The sequence below is a fragment of the Pituophis catenifer genome, unplaced genomic scaffold, assembly GCF_029215685.1.
Source record: "Pituophis catenifer annectens isolate HBS135680 unplaced genomic scaffold, rPitCat1.0.hap2 SCAF_18, whole genome shotgun sequence".
Lineage (NCBI taxonomy): Eukaryota > Metazoa > Chordata > Lepidosauria > Squamata > Colubridae > Pituophis > Pituophis catenifer.
Genome location: NW_027256898.1, coordinates 3,433,882 through 3,461,041, shown reverse-complemented (window position 1 = coordinate 3,461,041; position 27,160 = coordinate 3,433,882). Strand labels below are relative to the sequence as shown.

Sequence of the window (27,160 nt, the reverse complement as noted above, 5' to 3'; positions counted from 1 at the left end):
CCATACCACGAGCAACAAAACTTTCTGGGCTTGCAATGCAAAAACTAGCACTGAGACATATTAGCATGGCGTCTTTGAGAAACAGCATTAAGCTTTTTGGTCGAGCAAACCTCTTAAATGTAAGCCTCCTAAAGAGCGGTTAGTTTTTTGTGTTTTTGAGTTCCATGTCTACAGCAGGGGAAGACAGCTGCTGTTTCCTGGCATGTTGAAAAGATGGGGGTGGTGGGACACAGCCAAATAAAAATCACACTGATGGGAACAAGAAATTCAAAACTCTCTCCTAACTCAACAGGCAAGAAATAGAGAGACCGCTGCCAACGATGGGAAACTTGGTACAGGCCTATAAAATTCCAAAATCTCTTCCATTTAGGGGATGGTTTGGAGAATAAACCGCTGAGACATGTAAAGCAGAGAATGGCAATTCACCATTAATAAAACAATCATTTTAATCTACAATACAGGTAGTCCTCAACTTACCACCTTTCATTTAGCGATCGTTCAAAGTTTCAATGGCACAAAAAAAAAAGCGATTTAGGCCCTTTTTTCCACACGACTATTTGAAGCATCCCCATGATCACATGATCAAAAATCCAGGCGCTTGGCAGCTGGCATGCATTTATGACGGTTGCAGTCTTCTGGGGGGGTCATGTGACCCCCTTTTGCGACCTTCTGACAAAGCAAAGTCAGTGGGGAAGCCAGATTCACTTAACCCACATTACTACCGTATTTTTCGGAGTATAAGACGCACCTTTTTCCCCCCTAAAAGGGGGTAAAAATTTAGGTGCGTCTTATACACCGAATGTAGCCCCGCCCACCCACTGGCCCCCACCCTTTGGCCTGTGCCTCCCAGCAATTTACCTCCTTGCAAGCAAATAGCAAGAAAAAAACAGCTTTCAGCTTCAGCACAGCCTAATTAGCACAAGTTGATTGGATCAGCCTCTGGACTCTCAGCTAATTTGCTCTCAGCTGTTTTGCGCAGGGCTCTGCTGCTTGCTGCAAAGAGGTAAATTGTTGGAGCAGATTTTTTTCCCCCTTGTGCTAATCAAGCTATGCTGAAAGCGAAAATGAAAGTAAAGCAGGCTGTTGGCTGCAACGAGGCAAAATTGCTCAGAGGCAGAGGGAGATTAAGGTAGGTGCGTTTTATACTCCGAAAAATATGGTAATTTAACAACTGCAGCAAGGAAGGTTCCAAAAGGGGGCAAAACTCACTTAACTACCGTCTTGCTCAATTGTGGTTGTAAGGACTACCTGTAGACCGTTACTTGAATTTAACAGCTGGAAGTCAAAGTGGGATGGTATAAGCAGAGACAATCCAGGCTCATATCCCCCCTTGCAGACGTGTCCACACTAAATGTGAGGACATTATATCACCAGCCTGTTTAAATGCGAATTGCTTAATAAGACATGACTTTTGACAAATTAAGTCATGCGGTTTGACTTAATTAGTCACGATAACTTTTGACAAATCCACATTGGCTGGATAGGTCAAACGAATTAACCACGACACTGTTAACTCCCTTCAAATTGACAATGTACCCTCTAAAGCTGTATTTGGGCTTCTCTGTGACATGCGAAGTCACTCTCTCCACCCAGCCAACTTCATGGACGATATTTTGAAGGGGGGGAAAAAAAGGGAGCAGTTATATTCCCTGCCTGGGGACGCTGGAGAGAAAAAAAGCAGAATTCAAGGATAATAAACACAAGTGATCGTAAGCAGGCTCTAGCTAGACCACAATATTGGCATCATGCTAATTTATAGATCCAAACCCCCCCACCCCAAAGAATTCTGCGTTGGAGCATAACACAGAATTCCCACCTTCCTGTATTCCACCCAGGCACCAGATGGAAAACAGGAAACTGCAATCAATACACGGGCTAGATGAAGTAGCTTGGCTTGAGCTACTGAAAACTCAGGATTCATTATTATTATTATTCTTCCCCAAATTACCATATTACTCATTAATATGTAGTGGGCATTGCCTGGAATGCTGCTTGCTCAGTCGGTAAAGCCGAAGGAAGGAACCTGCAGAGTTTCAGATGCTACCGGACTACAAATGCTTCATCATTAGCTACGCTCCCTAGTAAATAGTTTTGAAGACATCTGCCATGCCCGCAACAGTGCCATGCCATACAACAGTGAAGCAAGAATCTGTAGTAAATTTAGCTAGGAAAAAAAAAAGCCACACATGCACATTTCAAACCTCCTTTTATTGAAAACGTTGTAGGAACGTGGTGTCCCTTCCTGCAGGTTTGCAGCTAGGAAATACGTGTAGCTTCCCTAAAACCTGCGATGTGGGAATAACCAGAATAACCTATCCTCTTATTTCTCTGCGAAAATACGATCTGGTGAGTAAGGCATGTTTTAGTTTCAAAATTCAAAGGGTCTGAGCATTTGAAATCCAGCCTCTGCAGCTTCCAGAATCTCTTTTGTAATGTATTTCAAGTGTTTAATGTGTTTTATCAGGCTCATGCCAGAAACTCGATTTAACAATTTAAAGCTCGACACGTCTGCAAAGCCCGTTGAGTTACACGAGTGTAATCTGGTCATAAACACATGTATTACAGGTTGTCCTTGATGTACGACCCCCCCATTGAGCCCACAATTTATGCTGCTAAGTGAGACCATTTGTCAACCGAGTTGTCCCATTTTACGACCTTTCTTGCCACGATTGTTAAGCGAATCACTGCAGTTGTTAAGTGAGTCACACAGTTGTTAAGTGAATCTGGCTTCCCCCATTGACCTTTTGCTAATCAGAAGGTCGCAAAAAGGGGATCACATGACCCCAGAGCACTGCAAAGAGACGTAAATATGAGTCAGTTGCCAAGCCGCTGAATTTTGATCATGTCACCATGGGGACACTTCGACGGTTGTTAAATGGGAAAAAAATGGCTGTAAGTGACTTTTCCCCAGAGCCGTTGAAACTTCAAAATAGTCACTAAATGAACCGTTGTAAGTCAAGGACTACATGGGGCTCCCCTTGAAGAGCACTCGGAGGCTCCAACTGGTCCAGAATGCGGCCGCGCGGGTGGTTATGGGTGCAACCCGTTGTGCCCATGTGACACCCCTCCTGCGCGAGCTGCACTGGCTCCCAGTGGTCTTCCGGGTGCGATTCAAGGTGTTGGTTACCACCTTTAAAGCGCTCCGTGGCATAGGACCCGGGTACCTTCGAGACCGACTTCTGCCACCAATAGCCTCCCACCGACCAGTTCGCTCCCACAGAGAGGGTCTCCTCCGGGTGCCATCAGCCAAGTTATGTCGGCTGGCGACACCCAGGGGGAGGGCCTTCTCTGTGGGAGCTCCAGCCCTGTGGAATGAATTGCCCCCCGAAATACGAAAGATTTCCGACCTCCGGGTGTTTCGCTGCGCTCTGAAGACCCTGTTGTTCCGCCAGGCAGGGCTATTAACATAATGTTTTAAATTGGGGTATTTTAAATTTCTGGGATTTTAATTGGAGCCTAATTATTTAATGATTTTAAATTTTAATTGTTGTCGTGTTTTTTGTGTTTTTAAATAGGCTGTACACCGCCCTGAGTCCTTCGGGAGAAGGGCGGTATAGAAATAAAATTATTATTATTATTATTATTATTATTACATGCATTGGTTTTTTTCCAATATAAATATGTATACATTTGCTTATATTTGAGTTTCAAAGCTTGCTTCGATGCATTTGAAGAATACTGGAAGGAAAAAAAGAAAGAAAAATAGGTATTTCCTGAACAGGGGGCCGAATGTTCTCAAACTTGAAAAACAACATTTTTTTTTAATTATGAAAAGGGAGCTTTCTCTCTTAAGACAGACATGGAATATAAGTCAGCCTTTGGCAAGTTAAAAAACCACTTCTGTGAGGTAAGAGATAATACAGGTAGTCCTCGACTTACAACAGTTCATTTAGTGACCATTGGAAGTTACAACAGCACCAAAGAGTGACATGACCACTTTTCACACTTATGACCGTTTGCAGCATCTCGATGGGCACGTGATCGAAATCCAGACGCTTGGCAAGCAACTCATATTTATGATGGTTGCACTGTCCCCTTTTGCGACTTTCCGACAAGCGAAGTCAACGAGGAAGCCGGCTTCACTTAGCAACCGCGCGACTAACTTAACAACTGCAGTGATTCGCTTAACAATCAGGGCAAGGAAGGTTGTCGAATGGGAGGCAAAACGCACTTAACGAATGTCTCACTTAGCAACAGAAATTTTAGCCTCACCTGCGGTCGTAAGCCGAGGACTAATCTAATTTTCTGTTTTGCTCATTAGGTCAGAAATGAAGCAGATGGGTCTTCGCATGAGCTGCTGGAATTGTTAGCAATATTGTTAAACGTTTACGAGGACGGACGGACGGAGCTCTCGATACAAAACTGGATTTTACTACTCTTTTTAAATAATGCCAAGAACCCAACTTCCCTACAAGGGAAACATCCCTGGGCAAACATCACTGGGCAAGCAGTTGTCAGCTAATAATAATTAACAAGCAGACAGTGACAATCTGTTTTTCTTGAGCCAGTCACTGGCACCGGTTTCAATTTAAAGACCTCGCCCAGAAACAGAGTTAATGACAGCCTTTAATGGTGGAATCATCCGCCCTGCAGCTAAGGAAGGGCCAATCCTGAAATCTCCGTAGATGAATCAACTAAACCACTTTTCTCAAGGTAGGATGGGATAGTGGCTTGTTACAGAGAATAACCACCAGGAACCTCATTCCACCTCTTGGACTTTGATACAAGCATCTGAGGGAAGTTTATCATTCCAAAAGGACTTGCAGGAGGACTAAAAGGCTGACGTGGGTATCAAAACCTGGCAAGCACTTCAGATCCTGGCCAGGACATGCAATGATCTACCCACGGCGGGCCCAGAATCAAATCTAAGCAAAGGGAGAGGGGATTTCTGGTGGAAGCACAGAGTTGGGCACGTGGCACTAGAAGATAGGAGGGTCGGTCAGAGGCAAGGATTCTGTAGAAGAGCTTTAGGAAAAGTAAACTTAACAGTTTCTGCCTATCATCATCATCTTCGCTTAGCTACCCCATAATCCCTTGCGGGGTGGAGTTTGTGCAACTGAATGGAGCTAGCAGAGTGTTTTCCTGGCCGGATGCCCTTCCTGTCGCCAATGCGGAGCTTTGTTCAGCAGATATATTCTCATTGTGTCTAGAGAGAGAAATATCTGCCTCTACTTAGGATCGAACTCACAGCCTCCCGATTGTGAGGCGAGAGCTCCACCTCTAGGCCACTGCACCACTCCTAACAGTTTCTGCCCATCCGCCCACCAAAACATAGTGTCGCTATTCCGAAGCAGAACCACCAAACCTAACCTAACATTAAGCCAGGGTGTTAGATCAGCTTTCTCCAACTTGGCAGCTTCCCCTTCTGATATGCTGGGATTTTAATTCTCCTGGCAGGGAGCGATGAAGACTGTAGTCCAACACACCTGAAAAGGGAAATATTTAAAAGAGGCCAACGCTGATCCCTGTTCCTTCATTGTGTGTTTCAATGTTAAGCAGTGAATCATTACTTTTGGATCAGCCCGGGATGTACATTCAAAAGTAAACACCAGGTTTTCCCGTAAAACAGTCCAGAGCAGGTAGAATTGGCCTCTGAATTATAGGTTTCCTAACCTCTCCTTATTTCCCTCAATCCACTGCACATCACTCGGTTATGATCACATATCAAAGCAATTTAATGAAACAAATATGAGAATAATAGCAACTGATGACTTCAGGGAAAAAAAAAAACCTCGGCTATTCCTTGCTGAGGAATGCACTCCTTGCACTCTCTTACTAGTGTTGGCTGGGAAGTCCGACATACACGCATACATTCCACGTGATTTGTTTCTACTGGCATCTCTTCAAAAAATATAATTGCACATTGTTATCATCTACAGCTATTTTACCGGCAGCCTCACTGTAAATCTGTGGTGACGAATCGGCCCCCAGGCGCCTTTAAACTTATGCGTCTATCCAGAAGTTCTAATAGAAAGTTCCAGTTTGGATTCCAATTTTTGCTGACTGTAACGCTGCGTTTTTCAGAGGAGGAAAAAGGAAGTGTCTCTTGATGGAACAAAACAGAGAGAGCAAGGAATAATTGGATCCTGAGCTCAAAGGCTCTCCTAGGCCGGCACCCAAATACTCAATGAACCAGTTGCAAAAATTATGTAACGTTGACTGATTCACGTGGTTATTTTAAGTGGTTCACATCGGAGAGATGCCAAGAATTTACGCCCAGAGCTCCTGAAACTGGCAAAACAATCTGTTCGGTAGAAAATCCAGCTTCGAGAAGCTCAGGCACGACGCTACCTCTCCTAAAACCAGGAAAAGCAAAATGGTCTGTAAATTACTACCTATGGTTCTTCCTCCCACTGTCTTAACTTACAAGCTGGCTCTGGGCAGACAGTGAGAAGCTTGGAAAACAAGCTTTAAAGCAAGCATGTTTAGCTTTCTAGTCAGCTATGACTTTCTCCAAACTGCAGGTCGTTCTCGGCCTACGACCATAATCGAGCTCAACATTTCTGCTGCTAAGCGAGGCATTTGTCAAGTGAGCCTTGCCCCCATTTTACCACCTTTCTTGCCACAGTTGTTAAGTGAACCACTGCCATTAAGTCAGTCACAGGGTTGTTAAGTGCATGTGGCTTCCCCGTTGACTTTGTCAGAAGGTCGAAAAAGGGGATCACTCAATCCAGGGACATGGCAACCGTTATAAATATGAGTCTGAATTTTGATCCCATGACCATGGGGAGCCCGCAACGGTCATAAGCACGAAAAATGGTCATGAGTCACTTTTTTCAGTGCCACTGTAACGTCAAACGGTCACTAAAAGAACTGTCGTAAGTTGAGGACTATTTATACTCCATTCCATTCCTCACACCCTTCATTTTTCCTCTAAACCAGTGGTCCCCAACCCCCGGTCCGCGGACCGGTGCCGGGCCGTGAAGTACCTGGCACCGGGCCGCGCAGCGGCCGGGGGACAGGAACGCTTCAGCACAAAGGCTCCTGGGCCGTGCGCAATGGGCCTGCGCAAAGGCTCAGGCTCCTGGGCCGTGCGCAATGGGCCTGCGCAAAGGCTCCTGGGCCGCGGCCCCACCCCTGCGCGCGCTCAGCGGGCCGCGGCCCCACCCCTGCGCGCGCTCAGCGGGCCGCGGCCCCACCCCTGCGCGCGCTCAGCGGGCCGCGGCCCCACCCCTGCGCGCGCTCAGCGGGCCGCGGCGATAAAAAGGTTGGGGACCACTGCTCTAAACTAAACATGCCCAATCTTTACTGATGTCAATAGAAGAGAATTATTTGTAGCTGAGGGTTGAACTGTGGGAGCCCCTGGTGCTGAGCTTGGCTGTTTGCTGGCAAATATTTCATGGGGGTCCAACTAGGACATCCAAATATCCAAGCAAACAATCAAGCTCAGACAGCATCAAAGAGTCTAGTGTCTTTACTGAGTTAGGGATTTTTTTTTTCACCAAAAAATAAAATTGAACAGTTTGGAATTTCAGAGTCTAAAGTGCTTGCCACCCCCACTTCTTCTCAGTGACTCGGTTTAAATTGTGGTTAGCCTATATTTCAAGCTCTCTTGTAAAAGGAATGACGCCCAGGGAGCCTTCCGAGCAACAGTAAAGCAAACAAATTGTTAAACATGATTGAGCAACTGTGTCAGGAGGGAGGGGCTGAGAACAGAGAATACGCTGGCTCTAGATACGAATCTGAAAAGGAAAGAATTGCAAATTCTAAAACGGAAGTGGTATTTAAATTACAACAGAGTGCCTTTTCCTTTTAAATCGGTGGTGGAGCTGGGGGTGGGGAGCGAAGACTGAAAGAAACCTGGCAAGACTTTAAAAATAAATGTACTTCTCTACTCCCTAGATATACCAGCTAAAAGGCTTTTTTTTTTTAAAAAAAATGTCTCTCTTCTAATGAACTTAAAGGAGGAAAAGATAAAATTACCATAATCATTATGTCATGGTAGAGGAAGCTCCACCCCAAAACTGAACAGCCATTACATGTCAGGAAGTGGTTTCTTTTTAAAAAGGCACTGAATAAGCCTCTAATACAGTGGGTCTCAACCTTCCTAATGCCGCGATCCTTTAATACAGTTCCTCATGTTGTGGTGCCCCCCAACCATAAAATTATTCCTAAAACCATTGAAAATATGTGTTTTCAGATGGTCTTAGGCGACCCCTGTGAAAGGGTCGTTCGACCCCCAAAGGGGTCCCAACCCACAGGTTGAGAACCACTGCTCTAACAGAATAAGGGAGAATCTCTCTCTTTAGCAAAGTTCTTCCTGAAAGCAAATATAAACTGACAAGGTATAGTTTTCTTCTCCCATCGTCTCTCAGTGTTTAGAAGAGGTTTTCACTGTGGACTACTATTCTAGGCAGCACTGGATGACTGGGGATGATGGGAGATGTAGCTAGCAACAGATCTAGAAGTGCGGAATTTCAGGAAACATAGGGATGAGAGAAGTTTGTGACAGCGTCTAGACATTTGTGGCTGATCTCCAGAAACCAAAGCAGAGTCAGATCAGGTTATTATTTGGAGAGGAGGGGCCACCAGGAAATGTAAGGCAGGAAATCAGAAACACCTTGTGGGAGGGGAGGTAATTTCTAAACATAGATGTGCCTCTGTAACCACCACAATCTAAATTCAAATCCAGGGAAGTCTTACCTTTGTCCAATCCAGGTAGCAGCATTTAAGCTAAGAGGCCACTGGGGGTCAGCCCCCCTGAATGGATTAATTCAGAGTCTTGACTAGGTAGTTTAAAAACACCGCAGAAAGAAAGTAACAACAGCAAGCCGTCGCCATATTGTTGCCATAAATAAAGCAATATAAGCAAGGACAGAACAGCTGAGTTGAGTTGAGTTTGCCTTGTTGTTATCTCAACTTCCTTGTTTGGTCTTTTGAATTAGGGCACTTCCCTAATCCAAACGCCTGAGAGGAAATGAGGAGAATGGAGATTTGAATCAAAAGCATTAATTAAGAGATGTACCAAGGCGCAAAAAGGTTTGTGGAGTGAGTGCATTTTAAAAAAAAATATCTTAATTTATCCAGAGGCAGATAAGCTAAGCATAAGAAATGCAGCTTCAATACATACCTAATGGATGACTTCAAGCCAGGGAACTCTTCCAGCTTGGCTACCTGATAGGGTTGTTGTTGTGGGGCAAATAGGAGGGGGGCATCTATGTACACCAACCCTTAGCTCCTAAAGCAATAAAGGTAAAGGTTCCCCTCGCATATAGGTGCTAGTCGTTCCCGACTCTAGGGGGCGGTGCTCATCTCCGTTTCAAAGCCGAAGAGCCAGCGCTGCCCGAAGACGTCTCCGTGGTCATATGACTCAATGTCAAAGGCGCACGAAATGCTCAGCCACTGAGCCACCGTGTCCCTATTAAAGCAATGGGGGCTATATAATTCTAATCAATATACCGTTTCCCTCAAAACAAGACATCCCCTGATAATAAGCCCAACTGGGCTTTTGAGCGCTTGGCAATATGGCCAAGCGCTTATTTCCGGGTTCAAAAAAATATAAGACAGGGTCTTATTTTCGGGGAAACACAGGTAATTGATTAGAATTCTAAGAATTCTGATCAATTATTAGAATAAACTATTAGAACTCTATTCTATTAGAATACATTCTAATATATTTGTTAGAAGTCTGATTATTAGAATAAACTATTAGAACTCTATTAGAATACATTCTAATATATTCATTAGAATTCTAATGATTAGAACTCTCTTCTATTAGAATACATTCCAATATATTCATTAGAATCCCAATCAATTATTAGAACAAATTATTAGAACCCTCTTCTGTTAGAACCTATTATATTGATTAGAATTCTAATTTATTTAGAATTCAAAATAAATACACAATTGTAATACAACAATCAATCCAAAACTCCATTCTTAGGGTACAGCAGGCCGAGGGAGGAGGCTGCAAATATTTGGGGTTATGACTCAACACTCCCCATTGCTGACTGCTCTTTTTATATATCTATATCTATATCTATATCATCTATCTATCTATCTATCTATCTATCTATCTATCTATCTATCTAGATAGATAGATAGATAGATATACACACATCTTTCTCTTTAGCCAGGTTCTACCTACGTAAACCAAGATGTTATACAGCCCTAGTTAACCCAAGTAACATCTTGGTTTACGTAGGTAGAACCTGGCTAAAGAGACGCATAAAACCTACGAAAAAGAAAGAAAAACAAATATATATATATATATATATATATATATATATATATATATAAATTTAACCTTAACTTTGACAATTAACTTATATATAACACTTATATAGATATAGATATATAGATATAAAATAAAAACCCAATGAGGGAAATTCCTCCTCCTGCCGACCTGAGGGAGAAAGGAATCCCCCCCTCACCTCACCCCAATGTTTTAAATGGCGCCGTGTTTTTATGGAGGAAGCCGGTGACGACGACGACGATCAGGGGGGGGCCTCTTCCCTGCCCGATTCAAACCCCCGCCGGTGTGTGGTTGTCGAAAGGCAGGCCTGGCGTTACCTGAGGATATTGTGGGCCTCCATGCTGCGGTTTTGGTTACTGGAGCAAACCACAGCCACCCGGAGCGGCGAGGAGGGCATGGCTGGCTGGCTGGCTGGCGGGGCGCTCCTCTCTCTTCCCCCACCCCCCACGGCAAGAGAGGCAGAGAGAGCAGGGGCTGGGGAGGGGTGGGCCGACCGAAGGCCCGCGGCGACGCTCCCGACGGCGGCGGGGAAAAGATGCGGCTGCTCCTCCTCCTCCTCCTCACGACGACGACGGCTTCCTCCTTCTCTCTCTTTCCCTCACGAACAAAATGGCGGCCGCGCAGAGCGGAAAAGGCGGGGCCCGGCGACGTGTCGCCGTCCCTTTCACTTCCGCCGCCCCCCCTCAAAACCATAGAGGGGAAGGGGACGGAACGGCCCCTCTCGTTGGTTATAGTTCCGTGAGGTAAGGGTTTTTTTTTCATTTTTTTTAATCTCCCCCTCCCACTCCCTCCCCCCTCAGCCTTGGTCTGTGAGGAGAAACGGGAACGACAACTCCATGCCTCTCTAGAAGCCGTTTCCGGCGCTCCCTTTAAAAAAAAAAAAAAAAAAAAGGAAAAGACCCGAAGGCGGGGAAACAGCGCCGCCCTAACGGCTGTTGTTAAACACCACGCCGTGTGCTTTATCCGTTTTTTTTTTAACCGCCCGTCCGTTTCGCTCAAGGCATCCTGGGATTTGTAGGCCAACCTCGAGCGTTCGGCCCGTAGCGGCCTTTGCGCCGCCCGGAGGAAATACATTTCCCATGACCCCTTGCGATTACCTCAGGGGGAAAGGACAGACATGGAGTCCTGAAAAGCGGGGAAGATATTCCTGACAGGCTTTCGTTTCAAACCGGGGCCTTCCAGAGGAGCGTGGACTACACCTCCCATGCTTGCCTAGGTATTCCCAGAGTTATGGTCTCACGACTCCGCTTCAAATAGAGTGAGGCTTGCATTCACACAAGACGCTTATCCCAGTCATGAAAACCAACCCACTTTCTCCTTTTGGACAATGAACTTGGCCTGTTAGCTAACCCAGGTTTATATTGGGACGTCATGTTTAACTATAGGAGTGGTTCGGTGGCCTAGAGGTGGAGCTCTCGCCTCACAATAAGTGAGTTCGATCCTAGATAGAGGCAGATATTTCTCTTCTCTGGGCGCAATGAGAAATATATCCGCCGAACAAAACTCCGCTCTGGTGACAGGAAGGGCATCCGGCCAGTAAACACCATTCAGTTACTCTGCAAGGGATTACGGGATCTTTAAAAGAAAGATGGTCACGTTAAACCATTAAAAAAAAAAAAAGACTCAAATTCAATCTTGACCAAAATTAGCATGTTGTGTGAATGCTGTTAAGAGTTAATATTGAATATCTTGTTTCTACACACCGCCACTAACTAACTGACCAAGCCCACTTGAGTTTAGTGTGTGGCGTCGACCTTCATGGTTAGTTTAGGGGACTGGCTTGGACACGCTATGTTTTTAAATGCAACATGGTTTATTTCATGAGGTCAACACAACTGCTGCAGTGTTTTCCCCAAAAATATAAGACCAGGTCTTATATTTTTTGCTCCAAAAGATAAGTATTAGGGCTTATTTTCCGGTTAGGTCTTATTTTGGGGGTGGGAAATACAGTACTAAAGGCCTCCGTCTGTTGACGACCTTAACGGGGGCTTATTTTTGGGGTAGGGCTTATATTCCGAACATACTGAAAAATCATGCTAGGCCTTATTTTCCAGTTGGGTGTTATTTTCGGGGAAACAAGGTAGGTTGTAATGTGGCTGGCTTGTTTGTGTGCAAACCTGGACAATATAGGTTGGTGTGCACCTAGGAAAAATGGGCTTCTTTCCCAAACTTTTCCAGCAGCATCATTCCAAGATTTGTTAAAATTTAGCCTCAAGCGCATCCTTAAAAAAAACAAACCAGAGAGATTTAACTGCAGTGCCTGTAATATAACTTTACCAGCCCTTCAACTATAAAATCCTCTACTTCGAAAATTGCAAAAGAAAAAAAAGTTTTAAAAACATCAGGGTTAAGAATACATTAAATTGCCCTTCTCCTTTCCTATCTTATGAATTTTTTTACTTTCCTCTTGGTAGGAAAAAAATAGAAAAGCTGGGAGAAGCCTGGGGGGAAAAAAAAGTCATACTCTGGACCCCTTCCTCAAATAATAAATGAAAGCTACCCTTCTTCTCAAACAAGACTAAACAGATGTAAATAATCCAAATATGAAGATTTTATCCAAAACCAAGAGGCCTGCTGCTCAACGGACTGCCTTCGTGCCCTTTTAATCATTGTAACAGTCTCCCAAATCAGCTTTTAAAAATTTGCTTTTGGTTCCATTAAACACTTTTCCCTACGTTTTCATCAGCAGAATTTGACATCCCGGCTTTCCTAAAAACACTTCCGGTGAATCCCAGCCACCCCGAATTCTTTGTAGTCCTCCTGGGTAAACCACATTGGTTGAAAAGATACCAAGTTACTAATAATTGATGCGCCCACCCAAGCTGCGCAGGACCTTTCCGGGGGTGTTATGATCCGTATGGGAACCCCGTTTGGGACGTGATGCTCGATCTCTTTAAAGATTCTTTCATCCAAACCCCAGAAAAGAGACGACCCTCCTGAGAGGACCACGTTCCCATATAAGGGAGCCCAAATGTCCTTGTCGCACTTCCGGATACTCCTGGTGATCATGGTATGGATGCCTGGTGCCTCAACACCGATGGTCTTGGGTGTAAAAAGGATTTCTGGCGCTTGGCAGAGATCCAGATGGATCTTGATGGTATTCCCATCGGGCATCTTCACGATCTCTTCCACTTTCTTCTGAGCTTCTCGTTTGGGATCCAAAGCCACATAGCAAAAATTCTCTTTGATGAGCCTCAACATGGTTTTCTTGCCTCGGGTCACTAAACCGGGGTTATTCTCCAACAGGAGATTGGCAAAGTAGTCGGTCACGTCCCTTCCTGCCAGAGGGAGTCTGGATACCCCATGAGGTAAGCAGTATCCGTCATAAATCGGGACAGCGTGGGTCACTCCGTCTCCGCTGTCCAACACCAAACCGGTGGTACGAGCCGAGGTATACAAAGCTAGAGTAGCTTGGATCGCAAGGTACAATGCCGGAACTTTAAAGCTTTCAAACATGAGCTCTGTCATTTTTTCCCGATTCTTCAGCGGATTCCTGGGGGGCTCTGAAAGAAACGCCGGCCTTGTGCTGGGCTTCACTTTAAGTTCGTACCTGTAGATATATCTCAGCAGCTTCTCCATATCATCCCAACAGGAAATAATCCCCCGTTGCACAGGATAATTCAGCAAGGCCCCTTTCTTGGCCAGGGCTCCGCCCCCAATATAAATTTCCTCCGGTTTCTCTCTGAAACGACCAACAACGGATGGGACAATGGATTTCGGTTCCGTCTCACCAGAAATCCCAGCTTTGCAAGACCCGGATCCATTGTCAATGATTACAGCTGGGGTTTGTAAGATTTCGACATTCAACATGGCTCTGCCGTTGAAAGAGCCCAAATGCTAGGATTTTTAGATCTGGTTTTTTTCTTTCAGAATGACAGATAGCGAAACATTCTCAGGGATTTGACATCACAAATGGACAGCTTCTGCCCCGGTTTCCTCCTTTAAACAAACAGGTTTGCAAGCTCCTCTGAAGCTTTGGACCACGGCTATTTTTGGCATCAGCTGAAGCTAACAGGAGCTGATTCAGAACCTCTGGAGGGCAGCAGGTTGCCTACCTCTGACTTAAATTATCATTCTCTCAAAGAATCCTGAAAATAGTAGTAGTGAGGTGGAACTTAACAATCTTGACAGTGCTTCCCTGACTTCTTAAATTTTAAGGTCTTCTTTCATCTTAGTACCATAAAGGCAGAGAATTAAAAATCTTTTCTAAACACCCTTTGCTTCATTCAGGCATTTTCTCCTAAACAGATTCTGACTCATTTACTTGCTAAACAGACAAAAAATTGTTTAGCCATGCTTCAGAGGTGGAGTTAAAAGAAACATTGATGTCCATAAGCAGCACATTCCATCCCCTGCTTTGCAGCAACCGAAAATAAATGGATTTATTTCTTGAATATCAAAATGCTGAAGATCGTTAATACGGTATAGCTCTGAGTTTGGGGGCTATTGGATGTAGTCAGGAACATACCATGGAAAATCCCAAAGATGTCCCAACACATTTATCAACGGATCCAAGAAGAGGAAGGATTTTTCTCTCTCCTTTAATAAACGCAGTCAACTTGTGGTTGACTGAGCGGTAGATTTAATAAGGCTGAAGTGGAATGCAAATACTTCACCTTCTAGGCAAGGAGATCAGTGTTAGCCTAATGAAAGGTTTCCATCAAAGACTGACAAGCTCTCATGAGCCGATTATGAATGGAGAATTTCTCTCCATGCAGAATCTTAGCATGAGAAAAGAAGAAGTAAACCAGAGGGGGTATTCAGCCGGTTCGGGAAAACTGGTAGCAGAAATCGTGGGTGGGCCACCCACCGGCCCCAGTTCTATGCTGTCCTATTTAGGAACGTTTTTGAGGCTGGGGGCATGCGCGGAAGGTGCGCATGCGAGCAAAGCGCATGCACGGAAGGCCGGGCACATGCGCGGAGGTGGCGCGTGCAAGTGAAGCTCACATTTTCAGTGCTGAGTGAACCGATAGGTAAATTTTGTGAATCCCACTTCTGAAGTAAACAGTCACCTATAAAATTCCATGGCCAAAATCAGGTTCAAATCTAGGTTTCTCCAGTCCTGATCCCCTATCCCAACTTTTATGGTGCTCTTTTGAGACTTCTCGTCTCTAATTTCCCTGTTAGAAGATCCTGAGAATAGCAGATCTTGACTCCGCTAGATGGCAGCCAAATGTTGGAAATGTTTGAATCCTCGGAGCATGGGGGAAAAAAGGGGGGGGCGAGAAAGGGTTAAAGAAATACAATGGATGAATTCCTTCCAGGTAAGGTTGTCAATTGGCCAGCGAAAAAAATAGGACTGGTCAGTTCTTTTGGATGTCAAAGAAATGCAAAAATGCACAAATCAGTCCCTGTAAAACTTTTAATAACACTGAGGCTCTCTGGCAGATCCCTGCATAGCGCACAGATTCCCAGGTCTGATCCCAGTAGCTTTCTTCAAAAAAAAAAAAAAAAAGCTCACAAGTTAGAAAACACCATATTCTTTTTGATTCCTTCAGGAATTATGGACATCCATAATCGAATGTGGACAAAGTTGAGCAGCCTCCCTTTGGAATGAAAATAATTCTGCTCTATTCTGTGCTTTGTAAGGCAGAAGCTAAATCTTACAGCATTTAGCCGACACATATCTGCTTAGTAAAAATTTTAATTATTAGCTTTGGGAAATGTAGGTAGCTGAGGATTAAAAAAATGCTCCCTCCAAGCATGCGTTTTTGAACTGAGCCACTGCGTCCCCTATCTCTACCTCCCCCCTTACGTTCCCACAGCTCCACCCGGTCTCGCTGTGGCAGCCCTGAAGATGCTCCCAAAAATGACTTCAGGGCTGATAGGCTGTTCCCCCCTCCCTCTCCTCAGTTGAGAAGGACCTCCTGCAAGAGAAAATCAAAGGGAGGTTAGTCCGCATCCCAATCAACCTCCCCTTTCCCCCACCCTTTGAGTTTATGAGGGTGACTGCAACATTTGGACTTCCTACCAGTAGCAGCTGCACAGCTTGGGCACTAGAGCTATCCATGGTGCTTATTTCTCTCTCTCGGACCGAAGCTTTTGCAACCCAATCTGTCTGCCTTCATTTAAGCCTTCCTAGCTTTGTTCTTCCTTGCCTTCTCCTTGCTTGGAACTTAAGTTTCTCTCTCGGATGGCAACTTTATTATTATTTATTTATTTATTATTTATTAATTCAATTTGTATGCCGCCCCTCTCCAAAGACTCAGGGTGGCTGAGTAAAGTTTACCCAGAAAGAAGAAGTTAAAAGTCTCAGGCTGTTATCCATCTTCGTGTTGAGATTTTCAGTGGGCTTTTTTTCCCCCTTTTTTGGAAGGTGGGGATATATTTCAGTAATGCACAAATGCCCACTTTCATTTTAATAAGCTGCCATGCCTTAAACAAAAACTATGACAGTTATTAGCGTAAATCAAGATTATCTGGTGGAGGAAGGGAAAGGCAACCAAGCAAAACTGCCCTGTAGCAATGAAGGAATTCACCAAAAAGGGCAGAGGAGTGCAACAAAATGAGCATCGGCTGCATTTTGCATAATATTTGATATATTTTTTACACTACTATGCAGCTAACAATGGAGTCCCAAATCTAAACTAAGGAATGCTTCAGAAACTGAATTCCTCCGCCCATACACACTCATGATGGGAGGAGGGGGGTGGATTAAGCAGGACTCCTGTTCAGCACTGTTAACAGGCCTCCCAAAGAGAGCAGAGCTGGCTTAGCCTTCTTTGAAATCAAGGTAATAATAAGATATATATCATCTAAAAGGAGCTGCAGTTTAAATCATTCCGGCCAGAGTCTAAAATGGTACACCACCGCATTCTGCCAACGATTCCATTCGATCTCTCCCTGTTCTCAGATGCATTGCCTTTCCCTAAATCCCCCCACCCCACAACCTCTCTTTTGTGTTTTTATCCATCCCTTTCCTCTGCCTGAATTGGCAATTAGGACTGAGGAAAAGGGGGGGGGGCGCGATTGTGCGCCTTTATTTACAGCTCTTTGAGAAAGCTGTCTGGTGCAGTTGCATTTCTATTCCTGCCTCGCACGTGCTCATCATCCGATTTAAAAATAGACCTCTGTTGTTCCCATCCTGTTTTCTATTTGTCAATATGGTGAGGAAGGTGCTTTCTTCCTGTCCCCCCCTCGTTTTTAAGGAAAAAAACCTCTTCATTTGGAGAGAAGGGGAGGGAAGAAGGAAAGACAGACAGAGAGAGAGAGAGAGAAAAGTTATTTACAGTCACTTAGGTAGACCAGAAGAGAGAGAAAAAAAAGAGTGAATAAGGATTTTTTTTTTTTTTTGCTTAAAATTCCTTGCCAGTGATACTTGTTTTTAAATATATTAAGCTCTTTGCTAGAGGAAATCTGTATCAATCATGCAGGGGGTGCTATATATTTTGAGGGGCAGTAGAGATTTGGAGGGACGTGGTGACTCAGTGGCTAAGACGCTGAGCTTGTCGATCGAAAGGTCGGCAGTTCAGCAGTTCGAATCCCTAGCACCGCGTAACTGGGTGAGCTCCCACTAGTCCCAGCTTCTGCCAACCTAGCAGTTCAAAAGCACGTAAAAAATGCAAGTAGAAAAATAGGGACCCCCTTTGGTGGGAAGGTAGCAGCGTTCCGTGCGCTTTTGGCGTTGAGTCACATGAGCACGGAGACGTCTTCGGACAGCGCTGGTTCTTCAGCTTTGAAACGGAGATGAGCACCGCCCCCTAGAGTCGGGAACGACTAGCACATCTGTGCGAGGGGAACCTTTATCTTTACCTTATAGATTTGGAAGCTGGTCTGTTGAGCAGGGAGCTACCTCTCTATCCAATAGCTGCCAATTTCTGATTCGCTTCCCTGATAAATTGCTGCCTTTATTCCCCTTCCCAGCACCTTCTGCCTATGAACAGAAAGACATAAAGAGACACACATACCCCTCCCCAGGACTATGCATCTACCAAATTCTGATTTCTCCTTGTTGCCTCCAGGCTCCGTCCTTTACTTATTTGGCAGCATAAAACATTGGTTTCAAACACAAAGGGAAATTCATCTCTATCAAGTTGAAGGTCAAGTTTGGAATATCAGCCTTTTTCCTTGAGGGGCTAGCTTTCAATGTGCGGTGAGGTATACCTGGAAACCTCATCAGGTGTTTCTATCTCTGCTACATTCAAAACAATGTGCTGTATAGTCCGAGAACCATAATTCTTTGGAGCATGAACAAACTCCTTGTTCTTTTGGAGGTGGGAGGAACAGAATTCCAAAGTTGAGCTAGAGATGAGGCCAAGTTAAACTAGAGCAGGAGTCAGCAACCTGCAACTCTGGAGCCGCATGTCACTCTTTCACCCCTCTGCTGCGGCTCCTTGTCACTCAAAATATGTGTCACAACCGCCAATGTGTGACTCCCGCCGGCATGCGATTTATTGAGCTTTTCAACCCCGAGTAGGCTGACCATGGATAAATCCAAGAAAAGAAAAGTTTCAGAAGAAAACAAGGTTTAATTCAACTACATATGCTAGTTTTGTGGCCGCTCAAGAAATAGTCAGGCACGGGAAGGGTTTTGTGGCTCCCGGTGTTTTCTTTTCTGTGGGAAACGGGTCCAAATGGCTCTTTGAGTGTTTAAGGTTGCAGACCCGTGAACTAGAGGAACTGAATTCAAGAAAATGTCCTCACCTAGGCTTCCCAAGAGCATGAACCGGACTCCTTGTCCCGACAAAAAACCCTTTTTATTAAGTGACTGTGAATTCCTCTCATTCACCTCCAGCGAAGTCTTTCAAGGGAGAATTTACAGTCACAGACCTTATCTGGCTTGGAGAGCGGCCAGGCAAGGAGTCTCCGAGAGTCACGAACCAATTAGGCGAAGTAATTGTCTCCTGCAAACTCCACTCCCCTTTTGCTCCTTTTTATTCCCTCTGGGAGGGGCCCTTCATCATCCACCTGTGGCTTTACTCCTGAGTCGACCCTTGTTCTTTTGCTGTTCCCTTCGTCTGCGCACACTGGGGACAGGCTCCAGCTATTCTTCTGCCCCACTGATGTCCGACTCCAAAGGCAACTGATAACGCATCCAGGGATGGTCCCCTCTCTGCCTCCGACGGAGAGCCCTCATCCAAGCCTTCCCTAGACTCCAGGACTGGCCCATGTTCCTCCCCAATCTCCTCACTGTCTGAGTCTGCCACCAGCTCCGCTGGTCATTGGCGGGCCACAACAGAAAAATGAGAAGATGGAAGCTCAAATACCAGTCTGCAGACGGGAGTAGGAAGTAGATCTATATACTTCCTGAAGTTAAGACTACAATCTGAGATGATGGCCCCCAGCACAAGCTGACATAGGACACAGCCACAACTTGTCCTATTATTGTTATTACATCTGGTTTGGTTCTGCAACCCAACAAGACAGACGCAGGCTTCAGAGGATAATTAGAACTGCGGAAAAAACCATGGCTACCAACCTGCCTTCCATTGAGGACCTGTCTACTGCACGAGTCAAAAAGAGGGCTGTGAAAATATTTACAGACCCTTCACATCCTGGACATAAACTGTTTCAATTCCTACCCTCAAAACGACACTATAGAGCATCGCACACCAGAACAACTAGACACAAGAAGTTTTTTCCCGAACGCCATCACTCTGCTAAACAATTCCCTCAAACTGTCAAACTATTCACTAAGTCTGCACTAGTATTAATCTCATCGTTCCCATTACCCATCTCCTTCTACTTATGACTGTATGACTGTAACTTTGCTGCTTGTATCTTTACAATTTATATTGATTGTTTCCTGATTGCTTATTTGTACCCTATGACTATCATTAAGTATTGTACCTTATGATTCTTGATGAATGTATCTTTTCTTTTAGGTACACTGAGAGCATATACACCAAGACAAATTCCTTGTGTGTCCAATCACACTTGGCCAAAAAAGAATTCTGTTCTGTTCTGTTTTGTTGTGTTCTGTTATTCTATTCTATTATTCTATTCTATTCTATTCTGTTCTGTTCTGTTCTATTATTCTATTCTATTCTATTCTATTCTATTCTATTCTATTCTATTCTATTCTATTCTATTCTATTCTATTCTATTCTACAAATGTTACTTGAGCAGCCACATTCATATTGATGCATCTGAGCCCCATCTTTTGTAAACTCGGGATTGTGGTTTAATAATTGTACCGAGGCACGTGCGAAAACAAAAAAAGTTGACCCATAATCTGTTTTTAATCCACTTTTATTTGTTTCTTGATGGAAAAGCCTGGGAGGCAGTGAACTTCTATCCTTTACAAAGCTCTCAACCCATTCTTTCGTGTTGCACGGTGACAAAGAAAAACCTTGCTCCTCAAAAGCATTTATTTTTTAAAAAAACAATTAGGAGCAACCATTATAAAAACAAATAACTCAACACATTTGTTGGGGTGCCTTAGTTTCCACTGGGAACGCAAGGGGAAAGAATCAGTGGACATCAAATCTAAAAGTGCACAAACTCGCCTAGTGAAAGCGATTACAGTAATGGAGGTGTTTGGTTAATCCTGTAGAACGATAACTGGGAAGAGCAGGGGACAAGATTCAGCCTGAAGGCACAGAATTATGATTAACATAGCTTGGTTACATTGGAGCTATCACAGAAGCAAGTGGGGTAGAGCAGAGAAGGACAATCTGACACAAGTGTTGTAGAATTTACTTCTTAGAATTCAAAGCTGTGGCATAATCTCAGTTTTTCAGAGCCCTTAAACATCCTGCATAGCAGCCAACTGAAAAATTAGTAGTTCCATCCAGCGCTTCTAACATTTAACTTGACATTTTTATTTTCCCCCCACTCCCCTGCTCATCTTGTTTTTCTTCCGGGTTGTTTTAGATTGTAAAACTAACTGGTAGAAACTGCATTTTTAAAAATATTAATCATTCTGTCAGCCTTTTATCTGGAGACAGAATAAAAAGGCTATAGAATGAATCAGTGTTTTTAAAAAACCCATATACACACACAAACCAAACATCACTCCTACTATTTGTCCCTTTGCTTCTGGCAGTAGAATGTCTTGGGTTGGTCCTGATTTTAATTTTATTTCTTTTCAGTTTTGCACTCGGATGTCAACACGGAGGGGGCGTAATGGAAGTCAAAGCAAGAAACTGTCTACAGTGGTGAAATGTTGACATCTTCATCCGGAAACCCACTTTGTCATTCGTTACAAAGTTGATTTTCTTCTTTCACGGTAACAATTTCTCATTTTATATATATATTTATATTTATTTGGAAGATCTAGCAGCTGGTCTGCGATTTTATAAAAATGTCCTAAAAGCTATCCCCAGCTGAAAATCGAAGCTACAGCTAGAATTCTGGATTCACAAAACTGCTTAACCATAAATTATTAAATAAAACACAGTAGGTTGGATCTGCATAACACACTTAGGGTATTAGTCAGGATTGTCGATAAGGGAATAATATTAAAACTGCTCAGATTAAAGCCAAAGAGGAATGTTAATGTTATTTTCACAGGTTTTTAATTGCTTATATTTTCTTCTCTTTTTTTTCTGTTAGTCATCTGGGGTCCCTGATGGTAGAAAAACTGGGATATAAGTTAATAAATGCTTTTGTTTATTACAGCTGAAATTGACCAAACTTGTAATTGCCACTTTTATGCAATAAGCCTACTTTGCTCAGTATTTATGTTCCACGTTGATTAATATTTCACAGTATATTCAATTCCACACCCACACAAGCACATGAATAGGTATCCAAGCATACTTAACTGAACGGTCACAACTGCAACCGAATATAAACTTACCTGGGAGTAAACTCATTGAATAATGAAGTTTACTTCTGAGTAGGCATGCATAGGATTGCACAGTGGGCACCTCAAGAGAATGGATTTAAACTATTTCAACACAAAGTTGACCATTTTTCTCCGGAGCACTGATCCAGGGAGAAACGGATGTTATTCTCATCAGCAACAGCAACATCTAAGCACGTGTTTCTAAGCACCCATCATCCTCTCTAAACCAGCCGTCAAAACGTTTCAATTTCTCAAATTCATCTCTCGGAACTATATATATATGCTCTCTGACACGGAGTTGAAGCTAGGAAATTCAGTATCTTTGTCTAGTCAGCCTGAAACTTAATTAAAAAAAAAAAAGGATAGAGAGAAAGTGGAGCATTTACTGAAGGGTTGAAAGTAAGATAATTGGAGAAACACAAGGAAACGGGGGAAATTGCTACATATAGCTGCAGCCCAAGGAATGATCAGCTTTCCCTGGCACAGGATAAATCCACATCCAGATTCCAAAATGGAGGTTCCGGATTGATTCAAATTCCGACGAAGGCTTTTCAAATGCACGTGGCTGGGACAGTCTGAAGACGGTTTCAGGAAGAGGCTTTTTTTTCCCCTGCGCACACAACAGCTTCTGGGTTCGAGCCCAGCAATTTTCCGCACATGGAAAATTTGCACCGCACTACAGGAAATTTGGCACGCTGCTCTTATTCCCAACGGATTCTCCCAAACTTGCTTATAATCCAACCCTCAGCTGAAAAGTTTGGCCCGCCATCATCAGGGCACTTCACCTCTGGATCAACTCCAGCACACCTTTCAAGAGAAGTCATGCCCCCACCCCCAAGAGCCCCCACCCCAGATGAACGCCAGGTAACTGCGGAGGACCAGGTGAAGAGCCGGCTGTAAGTCAGAAAGCAGCCCTCGTCGTCCCCTTCAGTCTAGGACAGTCTAGAATTTTCTCATCGCTCAAAAGAAGAAAAACAAAAAGGCAAATATGAAATCTAGTTCAGCTCAACTCCCCGGCTCAACGTGAGGGACGCACCCAGGCAAAGTTTTTTTTTTTTTTTTAGCTACGCTACCAAAGCAACTGTTTGCCGTTGCCGTCTTCCGGGAGCCTACCCTCCTGTGATCTCCTGGTGGTCTCCCATCCGATCCAAGCTTTCCCAGGCTCGGGATTTAATCCTCAATGGAAGAAACCCTTCATTTCGGGAGGGGGAGGAAAAAAACCCCTCATCTTGGAGCTCCTGAAGTTGTGGGAGCTTCATCCCCGGAGGCTTTTAAAGAAGAAACTGGACCGCCATTGGTCAGAAATGGTGTAGGCAGGATCTCCTGCTTGGGCAGGGAAGAGGGTCCGACTAGATGACCCTTCCAACTCTTGTCAATCTGTAAGCCCTCTCCAAACTACGGCTCCCAGAATGCCTCAGCCTCTCCATACGCGTTTTCAGCACCGGCCGGGACTTGCGGGATTTGTAGTCCGGGTCCAGTTTGGAAGGAGGGCTGAAATCCGGCTGCCCCAAAGTTGCCGAAGGAAGGTCCTCCCTGCAGATCCGACGGGGCTCAATTGCCCCGCTTAGCCGAGGAGGGCGTGAGGTTCTCGGTGAGATACGCCACGAGGAGGCAGATGAGGACCAGCATGACGCAGATGGAGCCCCCGACGGCCGTCATGGCGATGACGATGTCCCGCATGCCGGCGGGCTCCACGGTGAACTCCACGCAGTCGGCCGGCTCGGCTCCGCTCCGGTTGGCGTCGGCGAAGAGGGGCTGGAGGCAGAGGCGGTAGCGGACGCTGCCGTGCGCGTCGGCCAGCATGTAATCCCGGCAGGCGGTGCCCAGCCGCACGCTGTCGCACTGGAAACGCGTGTAGGCGCCTTCCCACGAGCAGGAGAGGGCGAAGCCCCGCAAGGGAGGCAGGCGATCGGCCGGCCAGGCCCACTGCAGCAAGACGCTGCCGTTGCGGAGGACGTTGGCTAGCAAGGCGCGTCCGGGCGAGCGATGAGCCGTGCAGCGCTCCGGAGCGCACTGGAAACCCCGCGCGGGGCTGCGGAAGCAAAGGCGGCCCGGTCCGCTTTCGCTCAGCACCTTGTAAGGGCACCACGGCTCCCCGACGACGCCTCTTCTTCCTCCTCCTCCCGACTCTTCCCCGGCTAGTTTGCGCGCCTTCGGGTCGGTTCCCCAAAAGCCCGGGCAAAGCAGAGCCACCAAGAAGCAGGAAGCCAACATTTCTAGCCGGATCGGGGCATGGATGGATGGATGGATAGATGGGCAAAGGCTTGGATCGAGGTTTTTATCTTAGCCCGGCGAGGCGGCAGGCTGGGGAGATCGCCGACCGCCCTCGCCTCGGCTGCCCAAACGGCGGAGACATTTCTTTTTTTTCAAAGTGGCCGCTTGCAAGACGGCGCGGCACCTTCCTAGCCCTCTCTCCGCCCGGGGAGGGCGGGCCAACTCCGCCCCTGGCCAGCCGCTTCCCCTGCCTCCCGGCGCCGCCCTTGAGTCTCTCTCCGCCTGGACGCCGGGTTGTTCTTGCCTACTCGCTCGGATCGTTTAGACACCAGGCGGAGCCCCAAAACCCCGCGAGGGATGCTCTCTCCAAACCTCGGTGCGTGTGAAAACTCGCTTGCACCCCTTGCTCAAATCCAGCCTTTAAAAAGCCTAAATTTCACCTGGCCACCCTGGACTGCTGGGGGTTTAAATAGAATTTTAACTGGGGTTTTTATTGAATTTTGGTTAATTTTAACCTGGATTTTTGTTTTAATGGTTTGTTTGCTTTGTTTTAATGGTTGTGAGCCGCCCCAAGTTCCATTAATCAATAAATAAAATAAATAGATCCAAGCGGGGTTGCAGCTGGTTAAGGCTTGGGTGAGAATTGAGAAACCCAAAGGGAGAGCCTGGTGTTTTATTGGTTAGACTGGGAAGTGCAAAAAACACTGCAGAAGAAGGCAAATGGGAAGAAAATTGCCTAGTGAACCCACTTGGATACTCGTTCTGCTTGTAGGAGATCCTCTCTTCTGCTGCCATCCAAAGACATGTTTACTTTTGGGGGCCAAGCCCTTTGAAAAAAAAATGCCCGCCCTTGCAGGCCATTGCAGAATTTGGCTCCCCTGCAGGAACTAGGAACAGCCAGCTCTCTGCAAACAAGACATTAATAAAAAACCTTGTCAGGGACTGTCTTTGGCTGCAGAGGAAGCCAAATTTAGAACCCACTCGGTCTAAAGAGACTCAGCAATGCTTGTGAAATCAAAATAACAGTTTGCAGAGCCAGGTAACATTTCTTTTCAGCTGTAAAAAAAAAAGGAAGAAGCCATTATTCCAGATTCAATTCTGAGCTTTCCCCGAAGATCCAGAAAGCAAGTGACAAAGGCTGGGTTCACATCCCAACATCCTTGGTTTATCTTAACCACTGGTGGCTTGAATAAGCTTCCAAAATCCACTGAGGATTTTTGGCAATTAAAAAAAAAAAACACGGTAGGGCGGAAAAAGTTCTGTGGGAAAGGTAGAAAGTTTCTTACCTGGTGGGAAGCAAAGTCCCAGCTTCCTTTTTGATAAACACTTAGTGACTTGTCCACCAGGGGGCACCCAACACATACTTTCAAAATTCCACACCTATGCTCAATTTAACCCCCCCCTCCTCCCAAAGTTTTGCCTTTTTTCCCTAGTAGACCAATTCCACTAAGGTAATAGATGTGATTCTAAGATGCAGACTTTTAAAAAAGTCACTAAAGAAGACAACTCATACACAACAGAATTCAGTGTTTGCTGGGGCAAGAGGGACATATTAAAGCATTGGCAAAACACCAATACGGAAGAGAGCATGAAATTGTACCTCCAATTTCTTTGTGGGTTGATCTTTAAGCAATAATCACTTAGACTTATATACCGCTTCACGGTGCTTTTATAGCCCTCTCTAAGCGGTTTACAGAATCAGCGTATTGTCCCCAACAATCTGGGTCTTCATTTGACCCACCTCGGAAGGATGGAAGGCTTGAGTCAACCATGAGCCGGTGGGACTTGAACTGCCAAACTGCTGGCAATCAGCAGTCAGCAGAAGTAACCTGCAGTACTGCACTCTAACCACCGCACCACGACGGCTCAGGAAGGACATTCCACCCAACTGAATCCCAAGCATTTGAAACAATGCAACCGACCTTGGGATTTCATCCAGAAACCACTTGCTCGTTAATTCTGCCAGTTGGCGCCCAGGTTTCTGGCAACAGCGTTTTCTGCCCGTTGAAGTTTGTCACTTGCAAAGGCAGCTCTGCCTAAACAGGGCTGGCAAAGATGGATATCTCCTCCCACTAACCCTGGTCCCAGACAGGGATCTAGTTATATTATATAAAACATCAGCCGGGCACACGGATTGCTTCCCTTGCAACCCTTTTCACAATATTCCAACTGTAAACTTCGTTCAGGAATTCAGCCATTTGCTTTTAGGGTTGCCTTCAACACAATGCCAGGAAATTTCTTCAACCGTGCATTACTTTTTAAGCTTGGCAGCGATCCTCTTGATGGCTGCTCCCAGGGACTTGGGACAGAACCTGGGCCGTTTGGACTACATCTCCCATTCTCCCCAGCTGGGAAGGACGTTAAATGTCAGCCAGTCCCTCGGGAGGACATAGGAGTAGAGAAGGAGGCTCCCAACTCTACCTGTGGTATTTATTTCTATGGCTGACTGCGATTCGGAATATTCCCTCCTAACAGTGACTCAGCCTGTTGATTCCACCACAAATGCCCTATAAAAGAGACGACGTAGCAGGGAGGGGACGAAGGAATATCCAAGTGGGGGAAAAAAAAAATCTGCCTTTGCTCTTCATTTCTCAGCAGAGGTTTTGGGCCGACGCCAAGCAGCCCGAATCCAGACTGTGTCAGCTTTGATCAGACAGCTGGTGAAAGGCCTCGCATCTCTATAACCCCTGAGTGAATTGGAAACGTGGCTCGCCTGCTACGTGGCCAGGCAGATGAAGTAGCTTTGGATTAATCTGTTTGGAAAGCGCTATTTATAGCAGGCAGCCAGGGCCTGGGATGCATTAAATCAAAATTTAGAAGAGGCCTCATCTCTCTCTTGATTAATGCTTTTATGGAAGCCCAGCTGCGTTTCCATAATCCGAGTTCTCCTCTTGTTAAAAAGGCACCGGCTCCTGTTATCCTTTGGTGGTCTCCGAGGGCCTGGCTTCTCTGCAGAGTTGAACTTTGACGGCCCGTCCCAAGTCGTTCTGTTTGAAACACTTCTCCTTTGATGTCCAAAC

At 45.3% G+C, this 27,160-nt stretch overlaps 3 protein-coding genes across 3 annotated transcripts in view; all 3 read right to left on the bottom strand.

Annotated features, from left to right (window-relative positions):
• Window positions 1–10,805, bottom strand: part of SSU72 (SSU72 homolog, RNA polymerase II CTD phosphatase) — a 37,861-nt gene extending 27,056 nt beyond the window's left edge. The window contains exon 1 of the mRNA XM_070955950.1: window positions 10,513–10,805. Coding sequence (XP_070812051.1) covers window positions 10,513–10,592 — 80 coding nt within the window. The 5' untranslated portion in view covers window positions 10,593–10,805. The remainder of the gene's footprint in view (window positions 1–10,512) is intronic.
• A 2,099-nt stretch (window positions 10,806–12,904) lies between these two features.
• Window positions 12,905–14,005, bottom strand: LOC139325985 (actin-related protein T2-like). Its single transcript, XM_070956058.1, has one exon. The coding sequence runs from the start codon at window positions 14,003–14,005 to the stop codon at window positions 12,905–12,907; it is 1,101 nt and encodes a 366-aa protein (XP_070812159.1).
• A 9,472-nt stretch (window positions 14,006–23,477) lies between these two features.
• On the bottom strand, window positions 23,478–24,140 carry FNDC10 (fibronectin type III domain containing 10). Its single transcript, XM_070956312.1, has one exon. It carries the CDS (start codon window positions 24,138–24,140, stop codon window positions 23,478–23,480), a length of 663 nt encoding a protein of 220 aa, XP_070812413.1.
• Between the last annotated feature and the right edge of the window lie 3,020 nt (window positions 24,141–27,160).

What these genes read in the sequence shown, in the direction of transcription:
- LOC139325985 (XM_070956058.1), bottom strand. Translation starts at nt 14,005, where the DNA reads ATGTTGAATGTCGAAATCTTACAAACCCCAGCTGTAATCATTGACAAT.
- FNDC10 (XM_070956312.1), bottom strand. Translation starts at nt 24,140, where the DNA reads ATGTTGGCTTCCTGCTTCTTGGTGGCTCTGCTTTGCCCGGGCTTTTGG.